This window comes from Colius striatus, chromosome 5, assembly GCF_028858725.1.
Source record: "Colius striatus isolate bColStr4 chromosome 5, bColStr4.1.hap1, whole genome shotgun sequence".
NCBI lineage: Eukaryota > Metazoa > Chordata > Aves > Coliiformes > Coliidae > Colius > Colius striatus.
Window position 1 is genome coordinate 30,758,484 of NC_084763.1, and position 26,477 is coordinate 30,784,960.

At 35.8% G+C, this 26,477-nt stretch overlaps 1 protein-coding gene across 6 annotated transcripts in view; it reads right to left on the reverse strand.

The window, feature by feature from the left end:
* Nucleotides 1-23,670, reverse strand: part of PHF14 (PHD finger protein 14) — a 151,226-nt gene extending 127,556 nt beyond the window's left edge. For all 6 annotated transcript variants that reach the window (XM_061997228.1, XM_061997226.1, XM_061997229.1 and 3 more), the window contains exons 1-4: nt 23,512-23,670; nt 22,826-22,936; nt 12,128-12,774; nt 7,595-7,739 (exon numbers count right to left, since the gene is read on the reverse strand). In XM_061997228.1, the coding sequence (XP_061853212.1) occupies nt 7,595-7,739; nt 12,128-12,774; nt 22,826-22,936; nt 23,512 (904 nt within the window). In that variant the 5' untranslated portion in view covers nt 23,513-23,670. The remainder of the gene's footprint in view (nt 1-7,594; nt 7,740-12,127; nt 12,775-22,825; nt 22,937-23,511) is intronic.
* Between the last annotated feature and the right edge of the window lie 2,807 nt (nt 23,671-26,477).

Sequence of the window (26,477 nt, forward strand, 5' to 3'; positions counted from 1 at the left end):
TTCTTCTTTGGTATATCCCCTGTACTCTTTATGATTGTTAATGTGTCTATGCATGCTTAATAACCACAAATTTATGAAAACAGTATTTTTAAAGTGTTTTAGAAGCTTGTTACTTAAATTTTTGAACAAGAGTACTACCATTACTACCACAAATGACAAAAAGGAAATTCTTAAAGCTTCGCACCACCAAAACGGCATTTCTGCATAGGCCACATTTTGATAATTTCTTTGTTATTCATTAAGAGAAAAAAATTATTTCATTGCCAACACTTCAAACTTAACAGAGACTGTACTAAAATATGAAATTCAGCTATTTGTCAAATACAGTGATCAAATCAACATTTGTGCTTGTGGAACAGTTAAATTACTGAATTCTGCAATTAAATAGCAACATGATTTGTTAGTTTGGTTCATTAACCGCTGACTATAATAAACTAGCAACAGTTCTCTAATTCCCTCTGTGACAGAAACAGAGGTCTGCATAATAGATTAAAACTAGATTGAGGAAATAAGCAATAACACTGTAGAAACCATTTAAAAAAATATAGTCTTCCATTACAGAATAAGGCTCATCAATAACAATTAAAATAAGAAGCTAGAATGTTTCTTTTCATTATAAAAGTATTCCAGAATCAAAGGACAGTAATGCACAGAAGTTTCATTAGCTATGTAACAGATTATATAGCTCACACATAAGGTAACTCCAATGTGGTATCTGCTTCAAGTAGTATTCCAGAAAGTCATTTTTTAAGTTCTAATAACACTTTCTCAAATACATGCCAGTAAAGCTACTTTTAAGCAATTACATTAATGTACAAACACACAGCCCATTGATATCACGGAGCTGATGAATAATTAAGCTTTTTATAATTCCCGCAGACTTCTTAGCATAGCATCACTTTCCTAAACGTATTTATTAAAAACCATCTAACACTACAGAAGCAGTAATATTACATATGGCAAAATAAAATTAGTATCTTTTCAAACATTGATGCTTCTTCATCAACTGAATGTTATTAGACTTGCTTTTCTGATCTAAGCATTCTCAGTCTGCAAAAATTAGAATTGTGACTTACACAAACTGTCTTACCTTCATTCTGAAACAGTGTACTTATTATAATTATCAAGTATTCATACCTGATCTTCATTTATTTTCTTCCAATAATTACACATATGTGCTGTATATAATTACTTCCATCCTTTCTGTACATGCTGACATTAAACACTATTTCTGTAACAATAAAAATCTAGGTTCTTTTTCCAAGCAGATTTTAAAAAATTGTCTGTTTTCTCAATCCAAATCTTTTTGTCCCAATTTGTACATAAGTCTTAGTGACAGCTTTAAAGAGTTTAAGATCTTCAACAGATAAGGACACCATAGTGTTACAATTAGCAAAAGGGGTGGTCATTAGCTGACAAAAATAGACTAGATTAGCACCAATCATTGCTGATAAATACATTGAAATGATCTTATCCACATCAGAGCTGAAGAAAATTCAGCCCATCAGACTGCCACTAACTTGATGTACACTGTCAAATAACACTAAAAGAATCAAAGCTGCAATACAAAACCTTGCTTGCTATGAAGCCATGCAAGCAACAAAAAGGCTGCACTTAGTGGTAGCTTTTTATAACCCCATACATCAGATTGCTGTCTTTAACCACAAGGGAAAAAAACTTCAGTGCAAGGTTTCAGAGAAGGTACTTTGTAATTGTTCTTGACTAAGTAGTAGCATGACTCAATTTCAGAATACGCAAAAAATAAGCCTGAACTCTATATAACATATCTGGAAATTTTACTTTCTAGGAGGAGCTAGAACTAATGTATATAAAGTGAAACAAAGCTCATCTTTATGAAAAGTACTTTTAAGTAGGTAATGCACTATGAATAATTTCTACTCAGGTCGTAGCACTCAACAGCTGAAGTTTAAATCTGACCTCAACAAAACAAAGAGCTGAGACACAAAATTAATTAAAAATCATTTAAAGTTAAACTGTACATTTTGTTAAGGATACACAAGTATTTTAACCTAGAATTTTTCTTACATTTGTTATAAAGTAATTTGATGCTTTTAGGTTGCTAACTGATAACAGAAACCAAAGGAGCGATCAAATTTTGTCAATGAAATGTCAATACAGGTAACACAAATCTGTTGAAAGGTGTATTCATTAAATGCCTGTAAAGCTACGAACTAGTACTGACAAATCTTGCATGTGGTTTTGACAACAAAAATCAATACATATATGAAAATAATTAAATTCCTTTACAAAAACTAGCAGTAGTAAAACCCTGCAGGCTAAAAAAAACCATAGTAAAGCAAAAAAATACTAGTAGCACAATTTTTAAATAATAAAACCTTCCTGATTAAAAATGAGCAAAATAGCTCAGAACAAAAAAATAATTAATGACAAAATACATTTGGATTGATTTTAAGAATGACAGGTATATAATGTCATTTGACATTAAAATGCCAGATATTTACAGGTCAAAACTGTGTCAGCATATTGAGAAACAAAAACAAAACAGAAAAAAACAACTTCAATGCTTTATTTTTTCGACAACAAAAATCTATGTTCTGGGTATTAACTAGCAACCATAATGAATACCCTGGGAAAACTCAGGAATAATGCTCACCTCTTGTCTATAGTGTCAAAATTTTTTCAAAAAAAAGATTAAAAATTTCTCAGTAGACTGACTTTATTTTTTTAATCTTGTTATCACAACTTGCAATACCAACTGCCAACATAAAAACTAATTTGGTCAGATTAACATCACACTTTTAAACAACAAAATGCTATATAAATCTTGTCAGAATTTTAAATTGTGGATAAACAGATTATCAAACACAATCAAGCAAGCATATATAACAAATTTACAGTGATGAAAGAGATTAACTTGAATTTCTAGACCACATTTTCAGCAACTTTATAATAATCATGCTAAGGACAAAAGAGGAAAGGATATAAAAAAGAAAGCAAACAACATATTTAGTTTCAGTTATTATCACTACAACTGTGACTTAATCAGTATTATGTCAACCACTCACTGCTTTGAATGGAAAATACGTTGAAAAAAATAAAACAACTTTTTAAAAACTTTGCTTAAAATCCATCCTGCCTTTCCTTAATGTTCACAAAAAATCTGATTTTTTAATCTTTAGAATAATTCCAAAAGCCTCATGTTCATATATTCCTGGATTGCTTCATGTCTCCCACCTCCTTGAATATATCTTACATTAAACGATAAAACTGGCTTAGCATAGTATTAACTGATGAATTTAAACACATGGAAGTCAAGAATTCAGAACTCTCACAATATTTATCGCTCCATAAACAGCATGTATATATCTGGATTACAGTCAAGTTGTCTATTGAATGTACGTCATTTTATACGGGAAACAAATTTTTTATTCTCTGCTTTTCAAGTCATTGTACTCTGTCAATAGTTTATTACGTGATTGTCATTAAAATGAAATTGCAAACACTTACAAATGCTATCATTAGAACAATTGTTCTGAAATTCATACCACTGAGGGAAATGAGAAAAGAAGCCTAATTCTTGCCTTCATTGCACCTGTCCCTCCATTTCTCTGTGGGGGTAATTTTTCACCAGTCAAACAGATCATCTGCATATATTAAACTACATAAACACAATATTATTACAATGATCACAAAACATGAACTTTTAAAGTAAATTATAGGTTTGCAAAACTGAATGCTGAGAGATCACAGTATTTAATACACATTCAATTCTTACATTCAGTCCTTAATTGAATCAACAGTTCAGAACAAAGACATTAATCAATTTAGAATCCATCATAAATTCAGAATCATATTTTTTTATTCAGCAAATTGAAAGTACTGAAGTACATGATTTTGCAAAGTGGATTTCTACACCAGATAGTAGCAGACCAAGGTCAAAATTAAAATGCAAAAGCGCATTACTACACTATAAAGCATATGGCTCAATTCAAGGGCAGTATTTTCATGGGTACTGAGTAATTTCATATCAAATACAGTGGTGGCCACAATAGAAAAACCTTTTCCAGTCACCTGAAAGGTTCCATGGTAGACAGAAACTTCCACTTCAGCACAAGGCACAAGTCAAGGGTATAAGACCCCTTCCTGTGAAGTAGAACAGTTTCTGTAACAGCCAATAAGGAAAGAGAAAATAAGGGAAGGAACAATCAATTGCCAATATCATCATTATGTAGGTCCCTGGGTAGGACACTTGTAGGGTGTAAAAGGAGAGCACTTCCTTCCAAATAAATACCTACAGTGTTGTAGAAAAGTACAGAAAACATATAAATTTTAAAAAGAACTTGAAATTGTACACAAATACTATGAAGAAAAACCAGTCAGTACTCTAGCAGCTTTGTTTGGGCATCTGGGGTTTGAGATTCTAGGGAAAAAGAAAACTACTAAGTATCAAAATCAGTTGACAGGAAATGGGCATATTACATTTCCCAACTGCAGGCAAAAAAAAGTGAAGAACACTACACTATCTCTACCCAACCAATCTGCACTCAATACTGTGCTAGAAACTGCCCTTTCTGAAAAATTCAAAACCTCAAATACTAGAACATCATTACACAGCACGGTGTTTGCACCCACAAGCAATCTACCTACTAAAGGAAATCTGTTCTAAAGAACAATTTATTGGATTCCAAAGTGTGTACAAAACACTCTGATTTTACCGAAACACATTTTTCAAACTACAAAGCAGTTGTGTCCAAGAGTACAAAGGACTTCTTATAAAACAGCCTATGTTCATGGACACATCAGGTACAGATTAAAACCAATCTTATTAAATCTTGTCTCTATTAACATTAAAAAAAAAAAAATCTAAAATGCAAGCAATGGTTATAAGATTAGACAGTAACTATTTCTTAAATCACTTCAACTTATATTTGGAAATCATTTGAGTTCAATGATTAAGCCAACAGGAGCAAAGAGTAATTGTTGCACAGCATTTTTGTTTTGACTTCAACTTCTTTATGAAAATCTGTGTCTTCATTAAGTACTGATGCATTGAATAGTAACAAAACAAACCAATGACCACTGGGCAGAAGCATACAAACCCCAAGTTACTGAGCATATGTATATACAAGATCACGGAATCAAACTAAAGCTTCAAAGGTTCCAAATCTTTATTTATATTTTCTTCAGGCTGCAAGCAACTGTTTAAACAAATTACCAAAAAAAATTCCAATTTTAAGCAGTACTTGCTCTTATTATTATTACTACTTATTATAAAAGCATATAAAAAATACACCAAAATAAATGATCATTTCTGCTCAAGACTATATTCATTTATTTACAAATTGATATACATATCTAGGAATGAAATGTACACACAAAACATTAAGTGAACTCCCAAACTGCACTTACTCTAGATTTGAAATTCAGCCTGTTGCTCGGGAAATTTACATTTTCATCAGAATCAATTACTTTTACCCACACAACTTTCTTTCTAAGACTTCACCTATTTAAACAGAACTTCACAACTGCTTTAGGTAGGCTTTTAGGTATTTATTATTAAATTATAGAGCTAAAAAGTCAACCATAAGTGCGAAAAATTAACAAATACCTGCAGTCTATTAGTTTGTACAGAATTCATCAGAAGAAACTAGCAATTCAAATCTTCTGAATTAATCTGTTTTACTTTATTGCAATAGCAAGAGGAATATATATCCATTGTGCTGTTTATATCAGTGGGAATATATTGAATTTTTGCCTGTAACTCTTTGAAAAGAAGAATGGTGGCAATTACTTTTAGATAGATTTTGAATCACTAAAATTCAAGTGACTTTTGAACTATGGACCTGTTTTCCTGTGGAGGAAAGCCAGCTATAATCTTACCTGTTGTAGTGATAAAGGTTTAATAAAATAAATGAAATTAGGAAATGATCTTTTGGGATTTTTTAAGGTACTCCTCTGGAATTAAAAATGTATTTGCCATCATTTTATTCTAAAAAAAAGCAGATGATCACTTTTCTACCACAACAGCTCCATAGCTTAAGGGTCTAGATATACTGACTGTGTATAAATTTGGGGGAATTATCTAACAGGCGTTAATAACTATCACCAAAAGACACTGTCATTGTTTGTTTTTTTAATTTTCTCTTGACTTAATATTAGACTGTGCTATGGGAGGGAAAAAAAACAAAAGCAAGATTCCACAAAAACTAACTTTTAGTACCTTACTGCATCTCAAATCAATATCTTCCACACACTACTTTCCAAAAACTTCGTGGAGAAAGAGAAAAGAATTCTGCAAGCATATCAAGATAGCTAAATTTAGAAGTCTATATAGTTAAAGACCCACCTGACCAACTCTCTCAAAGGCAACTACAGTGTGATTGAGCTCATCATAAATTAGGTCAACTAAATTGCCCTCGAAGTTCCACTGACAGTACTGATTAGCTCATCAAAGGAGAAACTGGAGTTCAGGAGTTAAGAGTGTATGTTGACATTTAAAAGGCACCTAAACCTGAGAACAGGAATTCCATCCTCAGCTTCCTAATTATGTAAAGAAAAAAAGGTGAAATACACCTCTGTGCATGAAAAATACTGGTTTGAAATAATTTTCCATCTAGTACTAAAAAACAAAGAGGGAGTAAGGCACTAATAGAAGTACTTCCTACATGAACAGACATGCTAGACCACTCCAAAAAAACTTCAAATAAAGGGAGTCACATAAAAATAAAAACATGTCTTTTATGATCTTGAAGAATGAAAGCCTACTTTCTTTCAATTTCAAGGATTGAAGTAGCCCATCTCATTTCCCTGGGAAATCTTAAAAGCCCTAAAAAGGTACAGGATAGAAGAAACACCATCATGTTTTATTTTTCAACAAAATGAGTATGCCTGTCTGTGTCAGTATCTACTCTTACCTTCAATCTTCCAGAGAAAGAGCTACAAGATACAATACAGCCCCAACTTCTGTGTAAGACTTAAAATTCCATAGGCTCATCTCAGAATTACTCCAGAAGTGTTTCTTATAAGCGTAGGTGCTCTGTTTTTAAACACACACATAGACTAAATTTTGAAGGAATCAGCAAAACAATAATCTGAATATGTTTCCACATTTCAAATTGTCAGTGAAAATTATGAGAAAGTTTAAGGCCAGATGTTTTCACTAACAACTAAATGCCATGGATAACTTCCTTCTCTCCTCCTCCCCATCTCTCTGACTTTTTGATAGAGCAACTATATACATAAAAAAACCTTCTCTTTTAGAAGGCCTCCTAATCTCGTTATCTTATATTCCAATTATGAAATCTAAGTCATGTACTCAAACAGGTAAGACAAAAATAAATTTAATACAATAGCCTAGAGCCGGAAAAACAAAATGTATAGCTCCAATATTTGCAAATTGGGATTCATTACATAGGTACCTGCAGGCCATATCCTGTCCCACAATTGATTACATTAGCTTTGCTACAGTAGATGATGTTTTTTTCACCACTAAAAAGGATCCATGTAGTATTACAAAAAAATATCTTCCAGAGTACAAAGGAGATCAAGTAAAAAATGTATTAAAAGCTAAGCATACGCTTTTCCCCACAATGAGAATAAAGGGTTGTATTACCTTCATGTACTGTTATTCCGCAGTTGTCACACTGAATTATTTCGTCAGCATCTTCACTGTTATCTCCAAGACAAACGCAACAAATCAAAATATGGTCCATTTTCTGGGAACTCCAATTCTGAGATTTCTCAAGGATCAATGAGTCCTAATATTGAAAAATGAAGACAAATGGATTATGCCAGGAACTTTACCTGCATTTAAAAGAAACAACAGATACATTATTTGCTCAATTGTTGAACAAAAAAAAAAAACCCTTTGAAAATCATTTCCACAAGATTAAAAGCTTCTTTGTTGTCAAGATGTTCAAACACTTCCTTCACAAATATGCAACCTGGGAGAACGGATGGATCTCGTCTGATCTCAATATACCTACAGATCTGTTAAGAACCAAAAGCAGGCCTTATTTCCTCTTACAGAAACATGCATGTCTTTAAATTATTTATGTTCTGCAAAAAGGGACAAACACCACACATGTAAGAAACCATTAAAAAAAAAAAAGAAAAATCCCTCACTCAAAAAAAAGCCATCAAAAAAAACACAACACCAAAAAAAAAGCAAGGCCAAAGGTGACCTTCAAATGTTCCAATATTCAGAAAAAAAAATGCTTATTTTGTTAACACTTCCACCTTGCAAATAAAGTCACATGGATGTAGGCTTCTTATTTTTGTATTGTGAGATACAGCCACTGTCTCTACTGCAAAGTTTCACAACTTCCACAAATTTTCTTTCACTTTTATGCTGAAAGCAAACATTGAGCTTCAACTACCTCTATAGGTGACATGAAGGCATATAGGGAAGTATGAAATTAGACATCCTAGTAAAAAAGTCATCATTGCAGTACAAAGAAATAGTATTTTCAGAGCAGATGCTGACATCTCAGCTTAAATGGCATCATTAAAAATACCAGAGATTATTCCAAAACTGTTGTGATATCCTACCAGGAAAACAACAACAACAAAAAAAACCCAAAAAACAAAAAACAAAAAAACCACCAAACAAACAGTTGGAAGATTCCCTCAGATATCTTCTTCTAAAATTAAGCTCCCATTTATGACACACATCACAGTACCAATACTGTGCCTGTGTAGCCTAAGAAGATAAAAAGTATCACAAATGCTACCTGAAGTAGGTATTGTTCCTCAAGGATCTTAAATTCTCACACTAATCTATGCAATTATTTTGTGACAGTCAATACGGTACAGTAAGTCTCTGTGCAAAATGTTCAGTGAATTATTAATGAATTCTCTTTATACTTTGGGTTTATCTGGGCAGGTATTTGTAGGGTAAGAAGGGGAACCTCTGCTTGATTTTAAAGCAAGATAAAGAACTAAAATAACCTTACTACCTGGGCTCGAATAGTTTACCTCAAGTAATAGAGGTAGCTTGATATAACGTCTTTGACCTAGGCAAGGTCAAACATGTATTTCTAGCAAATAGGAAAAGCTTCTGGATCTCCCATCCATTTTTCCAAAACAATGTAAGGAAAAATGACCTACCAAAAAAACTAACTCATCTAGAAGTAAAAATGAAAGATTACACAACCATTCACATGGTCATGCTCACTTTCAGAAAGGTAACTAATGGTGAAAAATATCAGATTCTCTACTACAGAGTTCAGACTTACAGAGCAATTCTTCCAACATCCTCATTTGAGGACAAAGTTGCAAAACATTTTGAGGAAAGCAATAAACCTGCACTTTTTTTTTTTTCCAATAACATAATGGCCCATCATTACCCAAAACACCCATGTTTAGCTTATTATTCACATTACAGACATGAAAACAGCAATAGATACTCCCTAACTTTGGCACCTTAATGATGCAGTGGCACAATTTCTCAGGTACATCTCAGGTTTCTCAGATGCATCTCACAACTCTATAGAAATCAGCTTTTTCTGGCAGTACCTTATTTGACTTTACTAACAGACATTTAGAAGACATTTACAATCTCAGCTGTTATAAAAGCCCAAGGTCTGATAATTTAAAAACAAACAAACTATAAGTTAAATTTAAATGAAGTGCACTGTAAAAACCACACTGAACTAAGACTAGCTGTTTAGGCAGTAAGAACATATGCAAAAAAACCCAAAAATAAGCAATGAAAGAAGGGCAACAAATTTGGATCTAATATTGGGATCCCCATTCTTTGTGGTTTACCTTATGTGAAGGAAGCCAACACACCACACTGCAGCAGAATAACTTAATTTTCTACGCAGACACAGAGAGGGAGGGATCTGGAACATATGTTGCTCTCCCCTGGTTAGTCTACCTGAAAGATCCCATCCCAGAAGTTGGTCCTATTTGTCTCAAGCATGGAAACTTCTACATAGAGATAGTAACTGCTGTCAACTCCTGAAAAAGTCTTATTCCCTACTCAAATGTAAGAAAGGCTTTCAGTTGAGTCACTACATAATTCCCATTTCTGTCATGTTAACAAAGAAAGTGAGCATTTCAAGATATATGTCTATATGCTTCTAACTTAAAATGAAAAAAAACAAACCAAATCACTGAGAATAGAAAAATCCTAGTGTCAGCAATCATAAAAGAAAAAAAAAAAAAGCACCATTTATCTACTAATGATGCTTGACCCTAAAAAAGTATGTTTGTATTCAGTGCTTAATACAGCAGAAGAGCACATGGTATTTCATTACGGCACAGATTAAATACTCTAAATGCAGACCTGAAAATATTTTTCTAAAATGTAGAGGGGGAAAAAAAAAAAAAAAAAACAAAACCCCACACAATAAAAAAAACAAATGACCCTCCCCAACATCCATCCATCCCCAACAAGTAGGTAAAGGACACTACAATATTTTCAGAGTTAACTACCTGAACATTCCTTCAAAAATTAATTATGCATTCAGACATCTGGTTTTCTAAGAACTTATCTTCTGTGGTGTAATGAGATTTTGCTAGATTTGTCTCCTAGATAGGTTTTTTTACTACTTTAAAATATTGTAGTAGCACAGAGTATACTGCTATAATACAGTTGAGTATCAATCTAAAAATTACAGTCTACAGTCTACAGATACTGTTATAACATTTCTTGTTAAAGACCTATTTGTAATCATTTAATTGCTTTACATGCAGTAAAGATAAATTACCAGTTAAAGATTTCCAATTTGAACTTCAGATTTTCAAATTTGATATTATCTTTTTATCAATGGTCCACACACATTAAGAAGCTTCACAGAAGATACATCAGAGACAGCTCTGGGTTTCTGGAACTGGCCTAATTTTTAAAGTCAATGGAAATTACGGACATATTCAAGAATCCCTAAGAGTGACAGACTTCCTAAGCGTGTAGACTCACATCTCCATTCTGATATGGGAAACAACTTTGAAAGAAAATGTCCTATTTCTATTTGAAGTTCTGATCACCAGTTATCAGCACAGCACTTTCAGTCTCTGAGTCAAGAGATTACAGGTACCACTAGAATTACAGAGCTAGGCAATGGAAGAAGATGCCTATACAAAAAATATTAAAAAAACAAAACCCAAAATAATATAATTATGTTGGTTTTTTTTTCAAATCACAATTATTACTAATAATTAAAACAGTACCATTCATTCACAATCACAATATAAAAAATACATAGCAAAGCATCTGAAACTGAGACAATTGATACTTCCAAATACTCTGTTTAGTTCCCTGTAATTTTACACATTAAAATAAAGATTAAATGGAACAGCAGATGTTTAAATAATGTCATCCCACTTACTATTTATCAAATCTTACATAGACATTGCAATTATTTCCTTAAAACTGAATGTAAATTTAACAGTAATTCTTTTTACTTTGTTCAAACTTCTGCTGCTTCAGGACATGAAGTCATCCATCCTGACAACTTAATATTCACAGGCACAACCTTCAAGGCAATTTTAATTGTGTGTAGGTAAAAAAGTTGCATTATTAAACACATTCTTTTCACATTCTGCAATCAGGAGATATTATAATAATAGTTTCCAAATGCCTTTTACCGTTGTAAGAAATTACTTCATTCGTGAGCATTATAAATAAACCAAACATAAATTATTATGATTACCTTATTTTATTTTTAAACCCAGTGTGTGTTACTTAGATTTCTTCTATTGGGTAACTTGGTGTACAGACTTTGATGTTTGTCAGAAAAAAAGGGCTAGGATAAAGAATAACCTAACATTTAGCTATTTCATGAAAGTCACAGATGCTTTTTAGTATATTATGACTATGTAACATTTATGCTAAAAGAGAATGAGAGGTCTCACTAATACATGTTGGTTTGCAGACTGGACTTCCTATTTGCTTTAGAACTAATCCAACCCCCCTAAAGACAACAGAAGCCTCTCTGTTGATTTTAGTGGCATTAGAATGGCCAAATGGTCAAATCAAGGCTATTTAACATACAGTGTCTATTTAGCACAATTTTGCTGCTTCATTTATTCCTATTAACACAATTCCAGTCAATCATTTAAACTTTTCAAATTAACAGAATAGCTATTGGAGAGTAGTTTCCATTTGTCAACAGATATTATAGAAAGGTGGTTGCACTACCTCATTACTCTTGCTTTGTGAAAGAGCCAGGCTATCATTTGTCAACTCCTCATCATCTGCATTATTTCTGTTAAGAACTTTACTCTTCTTCTTCTTGGATCCTCCATCGCTAGCCGTGCTGCTGTTATCTTCTTCATTACCTTCCTCATCATTGTCATCTTCATCACTTCCACTCCCATCATCTTCATCATCCTCATTATCTCCGTCACTCCCCTCTTTGCGCAGTGCATTTTTTCCTTTTTTTTTCTCAGCAGTAGGCCGCCAGTCATTGTCATCTTCACTATCATAGTCATCCATATCATTTAGCTCTTCCATTGACACAAAATCCAGTAAAGGTCGGTTCCTGCGCAAATTCCATTTTTTTGGTTCACTTGTTTGCTCATCAGCCACAGCATCAGGTTCAGTCGCTTTCTCCTTCTCTTTCTTCTTTTTTGGCTTTTCCTCTTCATCTTCTTGCTCTTTTCTTTCTGTTTTAACTACCTCTTTGTCTGCTGTTGGCACTTCTTCAGTGGAACTTTTTGGCTGTTGGTCTTCTACTTTCTCTTCTGATGGTTCCTCCTCCAAGATATTTTCTTCTGATTCAGTACAGGAACCTTCACCACTGTCCTTTGATGCATCTTCACTCCCATGACCACTTCCTTCAGAATCTGTTGAGCATATGAAAATTTAAAAAAAAATTCCGACACAAATGTACCCCCAAAAATAAAATCTGTTGAAGCAAGTTGTTAAACAAAAGAATGATGCACGTTCCTCCCTCACAAGGTATTCCACCTATTTTTTCAGCTGGTGTCCAAATACTGCTATTTCAAGTGGTATGCTGAGAATCTTTTAAACATGAGTGCTTTTTTAGGGTGGAAAAAAGAGAGGCAGAATTTATTAAATGAACTTTAAATGTTCATTTTAACTCCAGCTCATACTAACAATAGGCAGTAGCACAGAATAATTTCCATGTGAAGTCACATCTTAAAAAAAGTGCATTCCAGTTTTAATTTCTAGAGGTGTTTTCTAAATCTTCAAAATAAAATACCTATCCAATACACGAAGTTTAAAATTACAAAATGAAGAGTTTATAAAACAAGTACTAACAGTAGTATAAACAATCCCACATAATCATTTTTGGTACAGGTTTGTTTTCCTGGGTTTGAGGGCTGTTTTAATTTGCAATGTTATTTTACTTATTAATCCCACATAGAATCACAGAATTGTTTTGGCTGGAAAAGACTTTTAAGATCATCATGTCCAACCACAAATCTAACACTGCCAAGCCCATATAAACTATGCCTCATTCAACGTTGCAGCTTCACAGAATGCATACATTCTAACTTATACCACTTATATGGTATTGTTCTGTGTGTAATCGCTATTTCCAGTAATTAACACAGGCCAATCTGTGCAACAGAAAAGAACAGAAGAGGATTTGGATGACACAAAAATAAGACATCTGTACTACAAAGTACATGTAAAAAAAAAATTTGAAAAAGATTACAAGTTTTTTAATTTTATAAACATCATCCACCTTGATTATCTCTCATCTTATACTTACCTACCACTTTTCATTTACAGTATTATTTTTTATCAATAAACAGGCTGCCCAGGGAGGTTGTGAAGTCTCCTTCTTTAGAGATTTCAAAACCTGCTTGGACATGTTCCTGTGCAATCTGGTCTAGGTGCTTTTGCACGGGGTTGGAAAAGATGATTTCTAGAGGTTCCTTCCAACCCCTACCATTCTATGAGTCTATGAAATTAACAAGAAAATATATTCAATCCAACATAGGCATCAGTGAGGTAATGGCTACTGTTTTCAGTTTGTTTAGAGACAGTCATAACCAAGATCTTGATGCACTGTCTTTTGGATGCAAAAAAGGTAAATGTTGATGATTGAAAATAAAAAGAAAGTCCTTAATTGCGTTAGTTACCACAAAAAAAGCCCTCCCACTCAATATTATCTTACACAGAGAATTTCTGTGCACATCCATGTCTGTACAAAGACAAATAAACAAACAATGGGGACACTTCATGTGGCATTTACTTCCATGCCACAGAACACTACAACTAGCCAGTAACTCAGTTGTTACTTCCATATAGTGGTTAGTTTTGACTTTTTCTGCATATACCTGTACGTGTAAGTATTTAATGAGGAAATTTAAAACCAACAAACAAACAAAACAAAACCACCCAAAACCAGAGCTACTACTATCAATTAGGACATTAATGTTACTGCCCCCCTTACAAGCTAATAGAAAGTAAAAGTTTCCTGCAAACGTTCTAACCTTTACAGCTATTAAAAAAAAAAAAGAGAATGCAGTAACACCAGTTACTGTACAGTCTTTTGAGAAGAGTAATTGTCATTTCCCTACAACTATCAACCTTAACGGTGGTAATGGAAATACAATATAATTAACTGAAGCTTTGAAATAGTAGAACACCCCTCAGGCATGCCTAAGAAATAAAAAACAGTATTAACTAACATACAATCTAAAAAATAACTTTAAATTACAATAGCTTTGTTTGGATACATATTCTTGTATCTGTTTGAGTGGGTCTAGAGGAGAGCCATGAAAATGAAGACCGACTGAGATAGGTGGGGTTGTTTGTTCAGCGTTGAGCAGATAAGGCTCCAGGGAGACTTTACTGCAGCCTGTTGATATATAAAAGGAGCTTATAAGAGAGATTTTTTTTTAACCAAGACCAGTGGTGACAGGAAAAGGTGGAGGAAAGAAGGTAGGGTTTAAACTGAACATAAGGAAGACACTTATGCCAGCTCTCACAAACATTTTACAAGTAACTTATAAAGTTAGTCTCCAACATTAGACATTTATATTATAGACTAAAATGCCATATATATATTTAAAAGCAAATTGTATTTTTGTATCTCATTTCACAGGCTCTGAAGGCCAGTATGCACTGCTTGTCTCACTGTAAATAAGGGAGTATAGAGTTTTGCCATGTTAAAATTAATTTAACTGGATATTCCAGCTTCTTTATTTTCTTTTGTTTTACTTCCCCAGCTCCATGTCAGCAATTTGTTTGGATGCTGTAATTGTGCTGTTTCATCACTACATATGCTTATACTTCTTGTGAATTTAAGTTTGTGCTTCATTTTGGGGGACAATTTTATTCTGGGTATAGTTTAATCTTTAACAGCACTCTGAATTACCAACAGGATTCTCACATATCAACACTATAGCACTGAGAATACTCTCTAGCTTCAAATTCTCTTTGCCTTCTGCCTGCACATGATGGTTTGTACTCTCTGCATTCATGGATACACCTGAGATACCTATAAGTAAGGGCTATCCCTCTTCTGTCTGAATGCATCCACTGAAATAGGTGCTTTTCTAGGAAGAGCTGTTCTGTGATAACAGATATTTTCACAGGTGTTCTTCTGTCAGATACACTTTCAGTTAGTAAGAGGTTGTAACACACAATTTTCTCTGAAAGAAATTCTTAAAGAATGGCTCATTCAAATTTGCAACCATATCATGTCATTCCCTATGGCAGAGAAGTCAAACTACTCCTCAGTGAAAGATGCAACCAGATACACTATTAGAGAGCGAAGAATATAGAGTTGCACTGAGAAAAAATACACGAGATAACGGTTGTGAGAAATGTGGCATTTATTTCTGTATACTTTCTATCTTTACCTCTGCTAAGCACAACAGTAGGTGGCAGTCACATCCAAAGAGGATAATTCTGAGAGGAATTCTTTGGGACAGAATATTATGCTCCAGTTTTAAAATACAAAAAACGTGTAATAAAGATAAACAAAAGTGACTACTAATCTCCACACAGTATAATACATACTATGCACAAGACTTCAAGGAAAAGCTACTGAAGGCACTACAGCAGGTAAAAAAGTCCTACCAAGGTTTCGTAGGACCATTTTACAATCAACTTTAAACATGGCACTCTGTGATTTTTTTTTTTTTTTATATTCTAAGATAATAACATGCATACAGAGAATAAGTGCTACTCTACATAAGTACATAGCCACCCACTCACAGAATACAGGATGATTCTTCAATGTAATATTTAGCTTAACACGTAGCTCTGTAAAAAGCAGCTTTATTGCTTGTTTTAAAAGTGAAGTCTGAAGGAAAAGCTAGTTAAAGGAAATCATGGACTTGATTTTTAGCTTGCCTCTTCCACTAACAAAGCCTAATCAACTCCAGGTAGCATACAAAAAACATATGGAATTATTTTGGAAAGGTTTGGAGTTTTTTGTCAGAATCCTGTCTGGTTGAGTCTTATCAAGGTGCTCAAAGCCACACAGAAAAGAATACAATCCAGAACCCTGAAATGTTGAACAGGAGTGAAAAACCTAAAAAAATCTGAGCATGCAGTACAGAAAATAACTACCATGTCTTAAGTTATTCCTACTAAATAATATTGTTTGACAATAACCTCAGGCATTGTGTGAGAAGTGATCCAGCCCACAGTGTGCTTCACTGTAATTCCAGTGCAAATTAAAGCCACCCTATGACCCTATCTAGTGTGCCCTTAGCCAGTCACAGGCAGACAACAAGTCTGTGGCATGATGATGCAAAATTATCTGGGTATCTCTGCTAAAACACCATACTCTACACCATGTACAATCCCTCACCAGGCTGTCTCCAGGGAAAGTGGAAACTGTTGCAAAAAGTGCTTCTCTACAACAGCCTCTGCCCATAAAACTCCTAAGAAGAACAGTTCCAGAGTATTAAGAACTCCTTTGCACACAAGCTATACCAAACATGTAAAAACAGCTGTACTTCTTAGACATCCGATCTTCTGATCTAGAAATTTCAAAACATTTTAAAGACTCCAAAATATCTTCAGTAAATGTTTAAACTCACTAGAAAGTTGTGATATTAATAAACGGATATAAAAATAACACAGGAAAACCTAGATCATATATGGAAAATATGAACTTTTAAATTGTCAAAGGCAGAGTTGTGTAACTGGTAAAAGCCTGATCACATTTGTCTATTGGACTACAGCTACCGAGGTCCATTACGCTAAGACTGATGTACTGAAAGCAAGAACTGAAAAGGCTCAATACTTCACTTTCAACATAACTTCAAAAAAGAGAACCTAACATCAGTTAAATATACACCGTTGGCTTTCTATGCTGTTTTGCTGAGTATGATGATTATAGATTGGTAGATTACTGGTTAAAAAAAATTAAACTTTCCAAATTAACATGATTAAGAACACACAAAAGACACTACTGCTCTGAGAGAAATTCTCTCCTGAAATAATGTTTTTTAAAAAAATATCTAATCTGTATTAGCAGCAGATGTAGACAGGGCAGACCAGGAAATGAAACTGATGGCTGATCCATGACAACAGTGGCTTCAGAAGTATTTAGATTAACAGTAAAAGGATGGAAGAACAACAAAAATGGAAGTTGTTTAGTAAACAGTGTCCTCACTTCTACACTAGTAGTAATTACATCACAGAGTATTTCAGTAGATTTAAGTCAAAGAAGCACTCAAACTAAAGGTTGCTAACTTTCACTTGAGTCATTGGGAACCATCTTATTTATGATGTTATAAACACAGATGGAATTGGTTACCGTATCTCCTGAATTTGCTTCACACTTTGCAGTTTCCCTATTTTTAACACTATCAGAACTTTACTTGTTTGGGATGAAGTTCTGTACATCCCATGTATTCCCTCTGCAAAGTTGCAGTGCCAAACAATCCATAAAATTAGATCCCAATGTAAATTAGTAAATAGTGAGCCAGAATATGTATTTTTCCAAGAAACACCCAAGAACTTCAAATCTTGTACATGACATGTGACGCCTGGGAAACAGCTGAACATGTGTCTGAGACTGAGGCACGTAACAAAAATGTGCTCAATAAACAACTGAAACCTCTCATCCACACTAAGCATGTCCAGACTCCCAGAGGTGGCCAGGTTGCAAACAGATCATCCCATTGAGATGGAGTTAAGCACAAAAGAACTTTCTCCACGTGGCAGAAAATACACGAGATGAATATACACAAAAAGAGAAGATACAAGAGAAACTAAAGTAGGAGTAATAAAGTAGGAGACCATGAAAATCCTGTTCAAGACTGACTGTACAAGTAGAATGACGATGAACTGATAAGCAAGGGTTCCTTAAGGGACAAACTGGACAGATGAGCCACAGAGTCATAACATGGGGAAAACAGAAAAATAATTTAATTCCGTCACCAATTCCACCCTATCCAGATACTGGAATGAAAGGCTAGATTTCTGTTACATGACTCCTGTATGTTTACTTACAGTAGAACAGAAATCTCTGTGTTTCCAAAATGAATGCAAGTTCAAAATGCTCATCAGTCACTCCCTAGTGCTTCAGGTGGTAGACACCTGTGCAGATAAAAGATCTCGCTTAGGAGGAAGATAATCCGAGACAACATAATGCCCATCTTTTCAATTTTCTCAACGGGAAAAAAAATCCTGGGAATTCCACTGAGGGACTACATATTACAGTTGCAAAGTCAAGCCTTGAAATGTCTGAAAAAATTAAGATTGTGCAACTACATGATAGCTTACTAATGATTAGCTATTCAAAATTTTATCTTAACTGTCTACTGAAACTTTCTATAACTCTTCTGTTGCATATCATTTAAGTTTATTCTCAAGCAGAAATTATTTGTTTCTTCATCAATATTCAGTAGTGTTTATCATTATAGTCTTCTGGTACTCCGCAAACATTTCTAGATATTACAGGAAAAAGAGAAATTTCCACCTTGTTAAGAGGAAACAAACTACAGAAAGATAAAAGGCATTTGCAAGTTTTAATTTGTAGATCTAATATATATATTTACATAGATCACTGCATGCTTTAAATAGAGCTCTTACTGACCTCAATTGCAATAATAGTACAGAATATTTATGCAAGTCAGGCACAGAAAGTCCAAGCATTTACAAACCTCTCTAAAAATCTGACTCTACAACACTTGAAGAACTGGATTCTGTCAGTACTTCTACAATGTAGCATTCAGCTACACTCTTTAGCTACACTGGGATAGAGAGCCAGCCCTTAAATTCACAAATCACTCTTGTATAGGCATCACAGTGCATCTCTCTGCATCAATTTCAATTTCAGTATATGAGGTACTAAAACTGACCAACTTCACCAATGAGAGAGAAGACAAGTGGTAAATCCGTGCTTTGGAATCCTGCTGGGATTATTCACAATTATTCACTGAATTGTGGAAAACAAAAACACCATAACAACCAAAGGAAAACACCAACGAAAAAGAAAATCAAAATATGCTCTAGTTATCTTGAAAGCAAAACTTCAAATAACTTTTCTGTATTGTGAAATGTATCACTAAAAAGATTGAGCGTATTACAGTATCATCATTTCAAGTCACATATTTGTATGCTCTGACTCCAACGGGACAGGGGTTTTTTTATTAATCCCACATTAAGATTACATTTGAAATTTTAATTAAGGAACAAATTTTTCAAGATCTTTATTAAAAAAAAAATGGGAAAATACAGTACTTTAAAATACAGCAGAACTACTTTCCATTACATAGAAACAGAAAAGCCATTAGAAAATTACTTCATTCAGTATTAGCATAATGAAGAGCCCACAGGCCTGAAAACTATTTACACTAAGTAAATTTACAAGAATGTAACAGTTGTAAGAGAAATTTTCCTACAGAGATGTCAGAATAATAAGATCTTTAAAGTGCAAAAGGCAGTAATTGCCTGTTAGTGTGACCTAAGTCCAAAATAAAATAAATTAACTACATTGTAAGTAAAGGACATCTTCTGTAGAAATCTTTTTTCTTTATTTGGTGGAAATGGAGGTTAAGGGATTTTTTTTTTTTTTTAATTACAGAAAATAAAAAAATCAAGGTATCAGGACCCTGAATAGAAAAATTCAGAAATGCAAATTCTTTTCTAAAAATAAGCAATAATGACTACTCAAATCCTTATTGCATTTCCTATTCCCTGAAATCTGACAGAACAACGAACATGAGTAAAAGTTTAAGTGTTCAGGGCTGAGTCTTCCTTGACACAATATAGTCTACTAGTACACATAACTTTACATCCTAAAGCCCATACAGATGAATGCAATTCCATCAACAGGGAGTAAACAATTTCGGATTTTAATTCAGTAAAGGGTCCTTTAACTTTTAACGTTCAAATTTGGTTTGTTTTCTTAAACACCTATTTGTGCATTAGTAAATCAAGTAAATCTACATTGCAGAGCTGAGGACTTATCATACTTATTTTTCACAGTGTATGAGTAGAATTTATGGTCATTTTCAGTGTAGAAAGACTGTTTCTTCCTTCAGTCACATTTCTTTCCTTTTGTAAGCAAACTACGTAATGAAATTCTGAACTCAAGCAAATTCTAAATACTGACTTGCAACAAGGTGCACCTGGAGAGTTCTCTATGGTTATTGAAAGAGGAATAAGAGCAACATCCCTGACTGTTCTGCAGAAATACACATTATGTTTTGAAGGTTTAAGCCACAGTGAAAAAAATCTGAAAACTTGTTTTCTATTAACAACAACCCAGAATTTCTGTAGTAAAGTGCTTGTGTGTATACATACATATTATTTCTATACATATAATTTTGAAGTCATCAATTCTATTTAAACCTGTGTGTGTTAAAAATCTGTTTATTTCAGCACTTCCTCCGTCTGAATCTAAATGAACTAGGTGCAATCAAATTTAAGGCTGTTATACCAGCTTCCTTTTAAATCAGCCCTGATGCTTTAATACCCTGCAACTATTCATTTAACTTGTATTACACACAAGTTGAAAGAAAAAAAAATTCTTAAGAGGTTATATATTTAATAACTTTCTATTCATCAACTTCTCCAAACTTGCACAACTTTCTCTTTGCACAATGAAAATTTTTGAATAAAATGTAAAATGTCAAACTCCTATGGTGTTATGAAGTGTTTTCACTAAACTTTGCATTTTATTAAACAGAACACTAATTTCTACTACAGGCGATAGTTTCTGAAATGTTCAAACACCACTGTATGAGATATATGAACAAAAAACTGTTATTAGAAAAACACTTTACAAGTAGAACAGGTCTTTTCTCATACACTTGCTTCAATTCAATATTGGTTTTTTATGGGAAAAGGCATTCAGCTTCCTGAAAATGAAACAGATTTAAATACTCCAAGGCTAGACATTGACCCATCCCCAAGTATACAGACAATATCCTAATAGTCAAAAAAGGGTATAAGTTGCATTTAGACATAGTTGAGTCAGGAAGCTTTATTCATTATTTTTAATTAAGTAATGATTGTCTTTTAATCAAATAATACTTTGAATTTTGTATCCATCTCCCATACTCTGCTTCCAACCCTCCCTTTCAGTTAAATCCTGCCCACACTACTGTTGCAGAACAGGAGATTTTCTTTGAGAACTAATAATCAGTTCCTTTTATAGAAAACTGTCTTTAAAAAGGCAATGCCCTTACTCAAAAGAAATGAAAATCCCCCAAACATGATTAAAAAAGGAAATGAAACAACCTCTCAGAAATCTTAGCATGAAATTGGAAAGACAATATAGTTTTCACTCTGTTAAGTCACTGCACCCCGTGTCTACTAGATCAATCAAATGTAATATGTCTAAACTTAGGAAACAAACAAACAAACAAAAAAACCCAAACAAACAAAAGGAAAGTGTTAGGACATACCTTAAAACTGGCCCTGGAGAAATTAAGCATTTTTAAGTTCATGAATAAGAAGGAGCTTGCCAGATGTTAAAAAATAAGCCTTTAAAGTAAAATGGGGAATATTTTTACATGATACAGGCACACGAAAACATAGCTCAACATCCTCAGTGCAGAAATAACAAGGTCAAGTTATTTGACAAGCTGCCACAATGCTTCCCTTACACTGTACGTACCCTGCATCTCTTTGCATATTTCCCTGAGCATATGCCACAGAACACTCAATGAGAAGTTTATTCACAAACACGGTGATGCCCCTTCTTTCTCTTCCCTTCAATATACTTGAATTTATTTGGTTCATTTTGTCATCTTGTGCACTTTCACTTTCTGTGGATATTCACTGCAGATGTAAGAACCTGTCACATACAAAAAGCTGCGAACAAAAACACTCCTCTGAGGTAAGGATTTCCTCCTAGTATGAAATGAGTAGACCTTTCTGCATAGCTACCCGAATGGACCTTAACTTTGTCTAATGCTAAAAAAAAACAATAAAAACCTGGACAGATTATCTTTCTTCTGGTTTTCACTCATTGAGAGGAGCTGTCCTGGAGAAATAGGCAAGTGCTCAAGTCCACAACAAACTATCATCCAGACTGATTCAAAACAAAATGTGTTTAGAGCACTCAATTATTTCAATACTAATGCAGGGAATATTTCAAAAATTATTTTTACATTGAAGAAGTAAAAAGCAATAGATATAGCTATGGCAGTCATTACAGAAGCTATTGAAATGCTTCTGCCAAAACTTGCTTAATAGGATAATCATGAGTTTTCTGTTGAGTAAAAATCGATTGCAACTGAAGTACTGTACGGACGCTTTGTTTAATCAGTTTCTTATCCCCAGCATAAGAATTTTCCAGTTATTCAACTGAGTCACTGAACTTTACACGGCTTTGAAACCCAACAGCTCATTAACAATGCCATTCTGTCTCCCCTGTGACATTAAAGCAACCATAAAACAAGAATGAGTTAATTCAGAACGGAGATGAGGAAGCATATTTACCTGAAGCATCTCCAACTTTAAAATCACTATCATCAGAGCTATCATAATCTAAAGCATCCAGTAGCGAAGCTGCCAAAGGCTTCACTTGTCTCCTCTTCGAACTGCGGTCCACTGTAGGGGAAAAAAAAAATAACAGTATCGATACTAGCTGGTATAGCGAAAATTCCACACCCTGAAAGATATTTAAATGAAATGAGAAGGCAGAAGGGCCGTGACAGGCAGGGTAGCCTCTGCCACACCGCCCCGAGAGCAGTCGGCAGATGCAGGCGGCATCGGAGTCCCGGACACATTCACTCACACAGGTGAAGGCGCGGATCGGCGGCAAGCACAGCGGCCAGGGTCGGGCCGGAGCTGCGTGGCCGGCAGAGCAGGGCTGCTCCCTTCAGGCGCCGGGAAACAACACGGCACCGTTACGCCCGCGGCCGCTCGCAGCCCCGGGCACGGCAGAAGTCCCGAGGGAAACCAGGCGGACGCTGGGGCCGCCTAAACCCTACCCGGGCCACCAACACCTCCCGATGCAGTTGCCTCGGCGTGATCCATCAGTGCCAGTTAACAGAGACAGGGGGAACGGGGAGTCGGGGCCGCCTGAGCGACGGCAATGAGCCTGCCCGGGGGAGGAGGTGCTCCGCGGGCACCACAGCATCTCCCCGAGACAAGGACGCAAAGAGTCGCCGAAGATCACTTACTAAAGGCTGCACCCGTGAGCGGCCGACGGGTATGTAGGCGGGCGAGCGAGCAGAGGCCCTCGAATGCAGCACTGCGGAGCCGCCGGGCCCCTTCCCCAGACAATGGGCACGGCGGCGACCCGGATACAGACCCGCGCCCGCCCGCCCCCAGCGAGCGGTCCCTCTGCTGCGCCTGCGCAACTGGTGGCTGCCGAGCCCCGCAGCGCATGCGCGCTCCCAGCGCGGCTGCGCGGCACGACGTGAGGCCGGGGAGACGCTGTGCCCGTCCCCAGCCCGGCGCTGCCAGCAGCTTGACGTAGCTCCCGGTGTTTCACTCTGTCTGGGCGAAAACCCATTCATTCTCAGAGGGGTGATTCGCGATCCCATTTCTTAGGAAAGACAGCTCAAGAAATGTGTATACACTTCCTCTGTTTCCCCGTGCGGAAACGAAGCGTTGTAAAACTGCTTTTATTTCGTCCTTGTACCAAGAGCCGAGTTCCTTGTGAATTTCGTTGTATCATCAGGAAAATTCTTACACTCTTGAAATTTAGCAAGCTATTGCATTTGAAAGGGAAAAAGAAAAACAGGGAATTTTGTTTGACAGGGCTACACAAAATGATTTTAATGATGAGAGATGGACAGCAAAGGAGAACAATCCTCGGCTGTTGCCTCTTGCAAGAGTCCTGATACCTACTGAATCACAAAAGACATCTCTGGCCCCTGGTCACACAGTCAATACCTCTGGGCATTGTCAGTCTCATGTAAAATGAGCCCTTCATGAGACATTCGTAAGAACTCAGATGTTTTGGGACTTTTCTCTCAAACTTGTTTTTGTAATTAGAAGAATAAGAACATCTTAAAGAATTGATGCTCAGATAATACTGGCATGACTTCAAGAGCCTAAGGATCAAGAGTGGTGCTAAACATGAAAGCTTGCAACAGAATTGCAAGGGTATTATTAGAAAATGTGTGCTTAAGGATGGATAAATGCAAGCAGGGTCAACCTAGTTTCATAATGAAGTGTGGAGGGAATGTAAAGTTTGGCAAGTATATGATCTCTGACAAGAGTCTGTGCTACATTGAGCACAATGTTGCAATACACACTCTTTGTGTATCACCCATGCAAGCCTTCCTGGAGCCAAAATGTTTCTTGGTACTGCAAAGACACATAGTGTGTCTTCTTTTTATAGACAGAGCATAGAGATGGCTGGTTGGTATATGATGTAATTATGCATCTGAAATACTTTCAATAATAAATTTCTGGTTTTTAAATTTTGACTTTTGGAAGCACAGAAAATTTCAAAGAAAAATGTGAATTTTATGTTCATACTGTGCTTGAATTTCCTAGGGTTTTTGTAGCACATCATCATATTCATAGCTGAGGTGTTCACAGTGGTGTCTCGTTTCCTTCACCAATTCTTTGGCCACATAGGTAGCCTGACTGCAAAATTAATTCCATTCCTGAACCATTTTGGCTGTTCTATTGAAATATGCCATCGGCCCATGCAGTCTAATCTTCCATTCGAAACTCTAATCAGCTTCCCTGTTCCAGCAGGAGTTGCATATCATCATAGAATCATACAGTGGTTTGGGTTGGAAGAGACCTTAAAGGTCATATAGTTCCACCTCACCTGCCATAGGCAGGGACACCTTACACTAGATCAGGTTACTTAAAGCCCCATCCACCCTGCTCTTGAACACTTCCAGGGATGAGGCATCCACAGCCTCTCGGGGCAACCTGTTACAGTGCCTCACTACCCTCTCAGTAAAGAACTTCTTCCAAATATCCAATCTAAATCTGCCCTCTTTTAATTTAACACCATTACCCTTTGTCCTGATACATCTATTAATCAGTCCTGCCCTTGTAAAAAGTCCCTCTCCTGCTTTCCTGTAGGCCTTTAGGTATTGGAAGACTGCTATAAGGCCTCTCTGGAGCCTTCTCTCCTCGAGATAAACAACCCCAACTCTCTCAACCTGTCTTCATAAGAGAGGTGCTCCAGCCCATTGATCATCTTCATGGTCCTCCTCTGGACTTGATCCAACAAGTCCTTATCCTTCTTATGCTGAGGGCCTCAGAGCTGAATGCAGCACTCCTGGTGGGATTTTATAAGAGCAGAGTAGATGGGGAGAATCACTTCCCTCAACCTGCTGGCCATGCTTCTTTTAATGCAGCCCAGGATACATTTGGCTTTCTGGGCTGCCAGCACACATTGCTGGCTCATATTCAGTTTTCCATCCACCAGCACACTCAAGTCCTTCTCTGCAGGGCACTCATTGCCTAGCCTGCGTTTGTGTTTGGGATTGTCTTAGCTTTTCACACCTTAAGGGTTTTGGGTTTTTTTTTTCCCCTTTAACAGGCATCCACATCCTACTTCCTCTTTCCAAAAAATTTCAGTCTTAATAGGACAGGTAGCAGGTCTCAGATCACTCCATTGAGGCTGCAGATCTGTGCTGACCATGTGCAGCAACAAGTTCTGCAGAAAGTCCTGCCTGCCAATGCACAAGCCCCTGATCTTGTCACATACTTGGCAAGACAACTCAAATAACATGTAAGTGGAAGGAAAAGTAAACAGAACTGACCCCAAATTTGGCTTTATGTAGAAGAGCAGACTGAGGGACACAGATGGCTTTGAAGAATGAGAGCTTTCAGCACGTAACACAGACAAGGGAAGGGGAGCACCCTGTAGAACAGTGGAGAAAATTACGATTCTTTTAAATATGAAAGTCAAAGCAGCTGTGTGGACTATCTGGCTTTCAATTCAGATCTCTGGAGCAGCCTGCAATGCTAGAATTATTCAAGTTTCTACTTACACAGTTCTGGCAAGAATAGGTGATCAAGCACAATTTAATTAATGGCTGCCTGCCCATGCTCCTCATCAGCACCTCACATTGCCCAACTGCTCCTTCCCCCTTTCCTCTTTGTACCCTGTCTCATGACTCAAGTCCCCTCAGCCCTTCTTCCTTACTCTTTCTTTCCCAACTCTTTC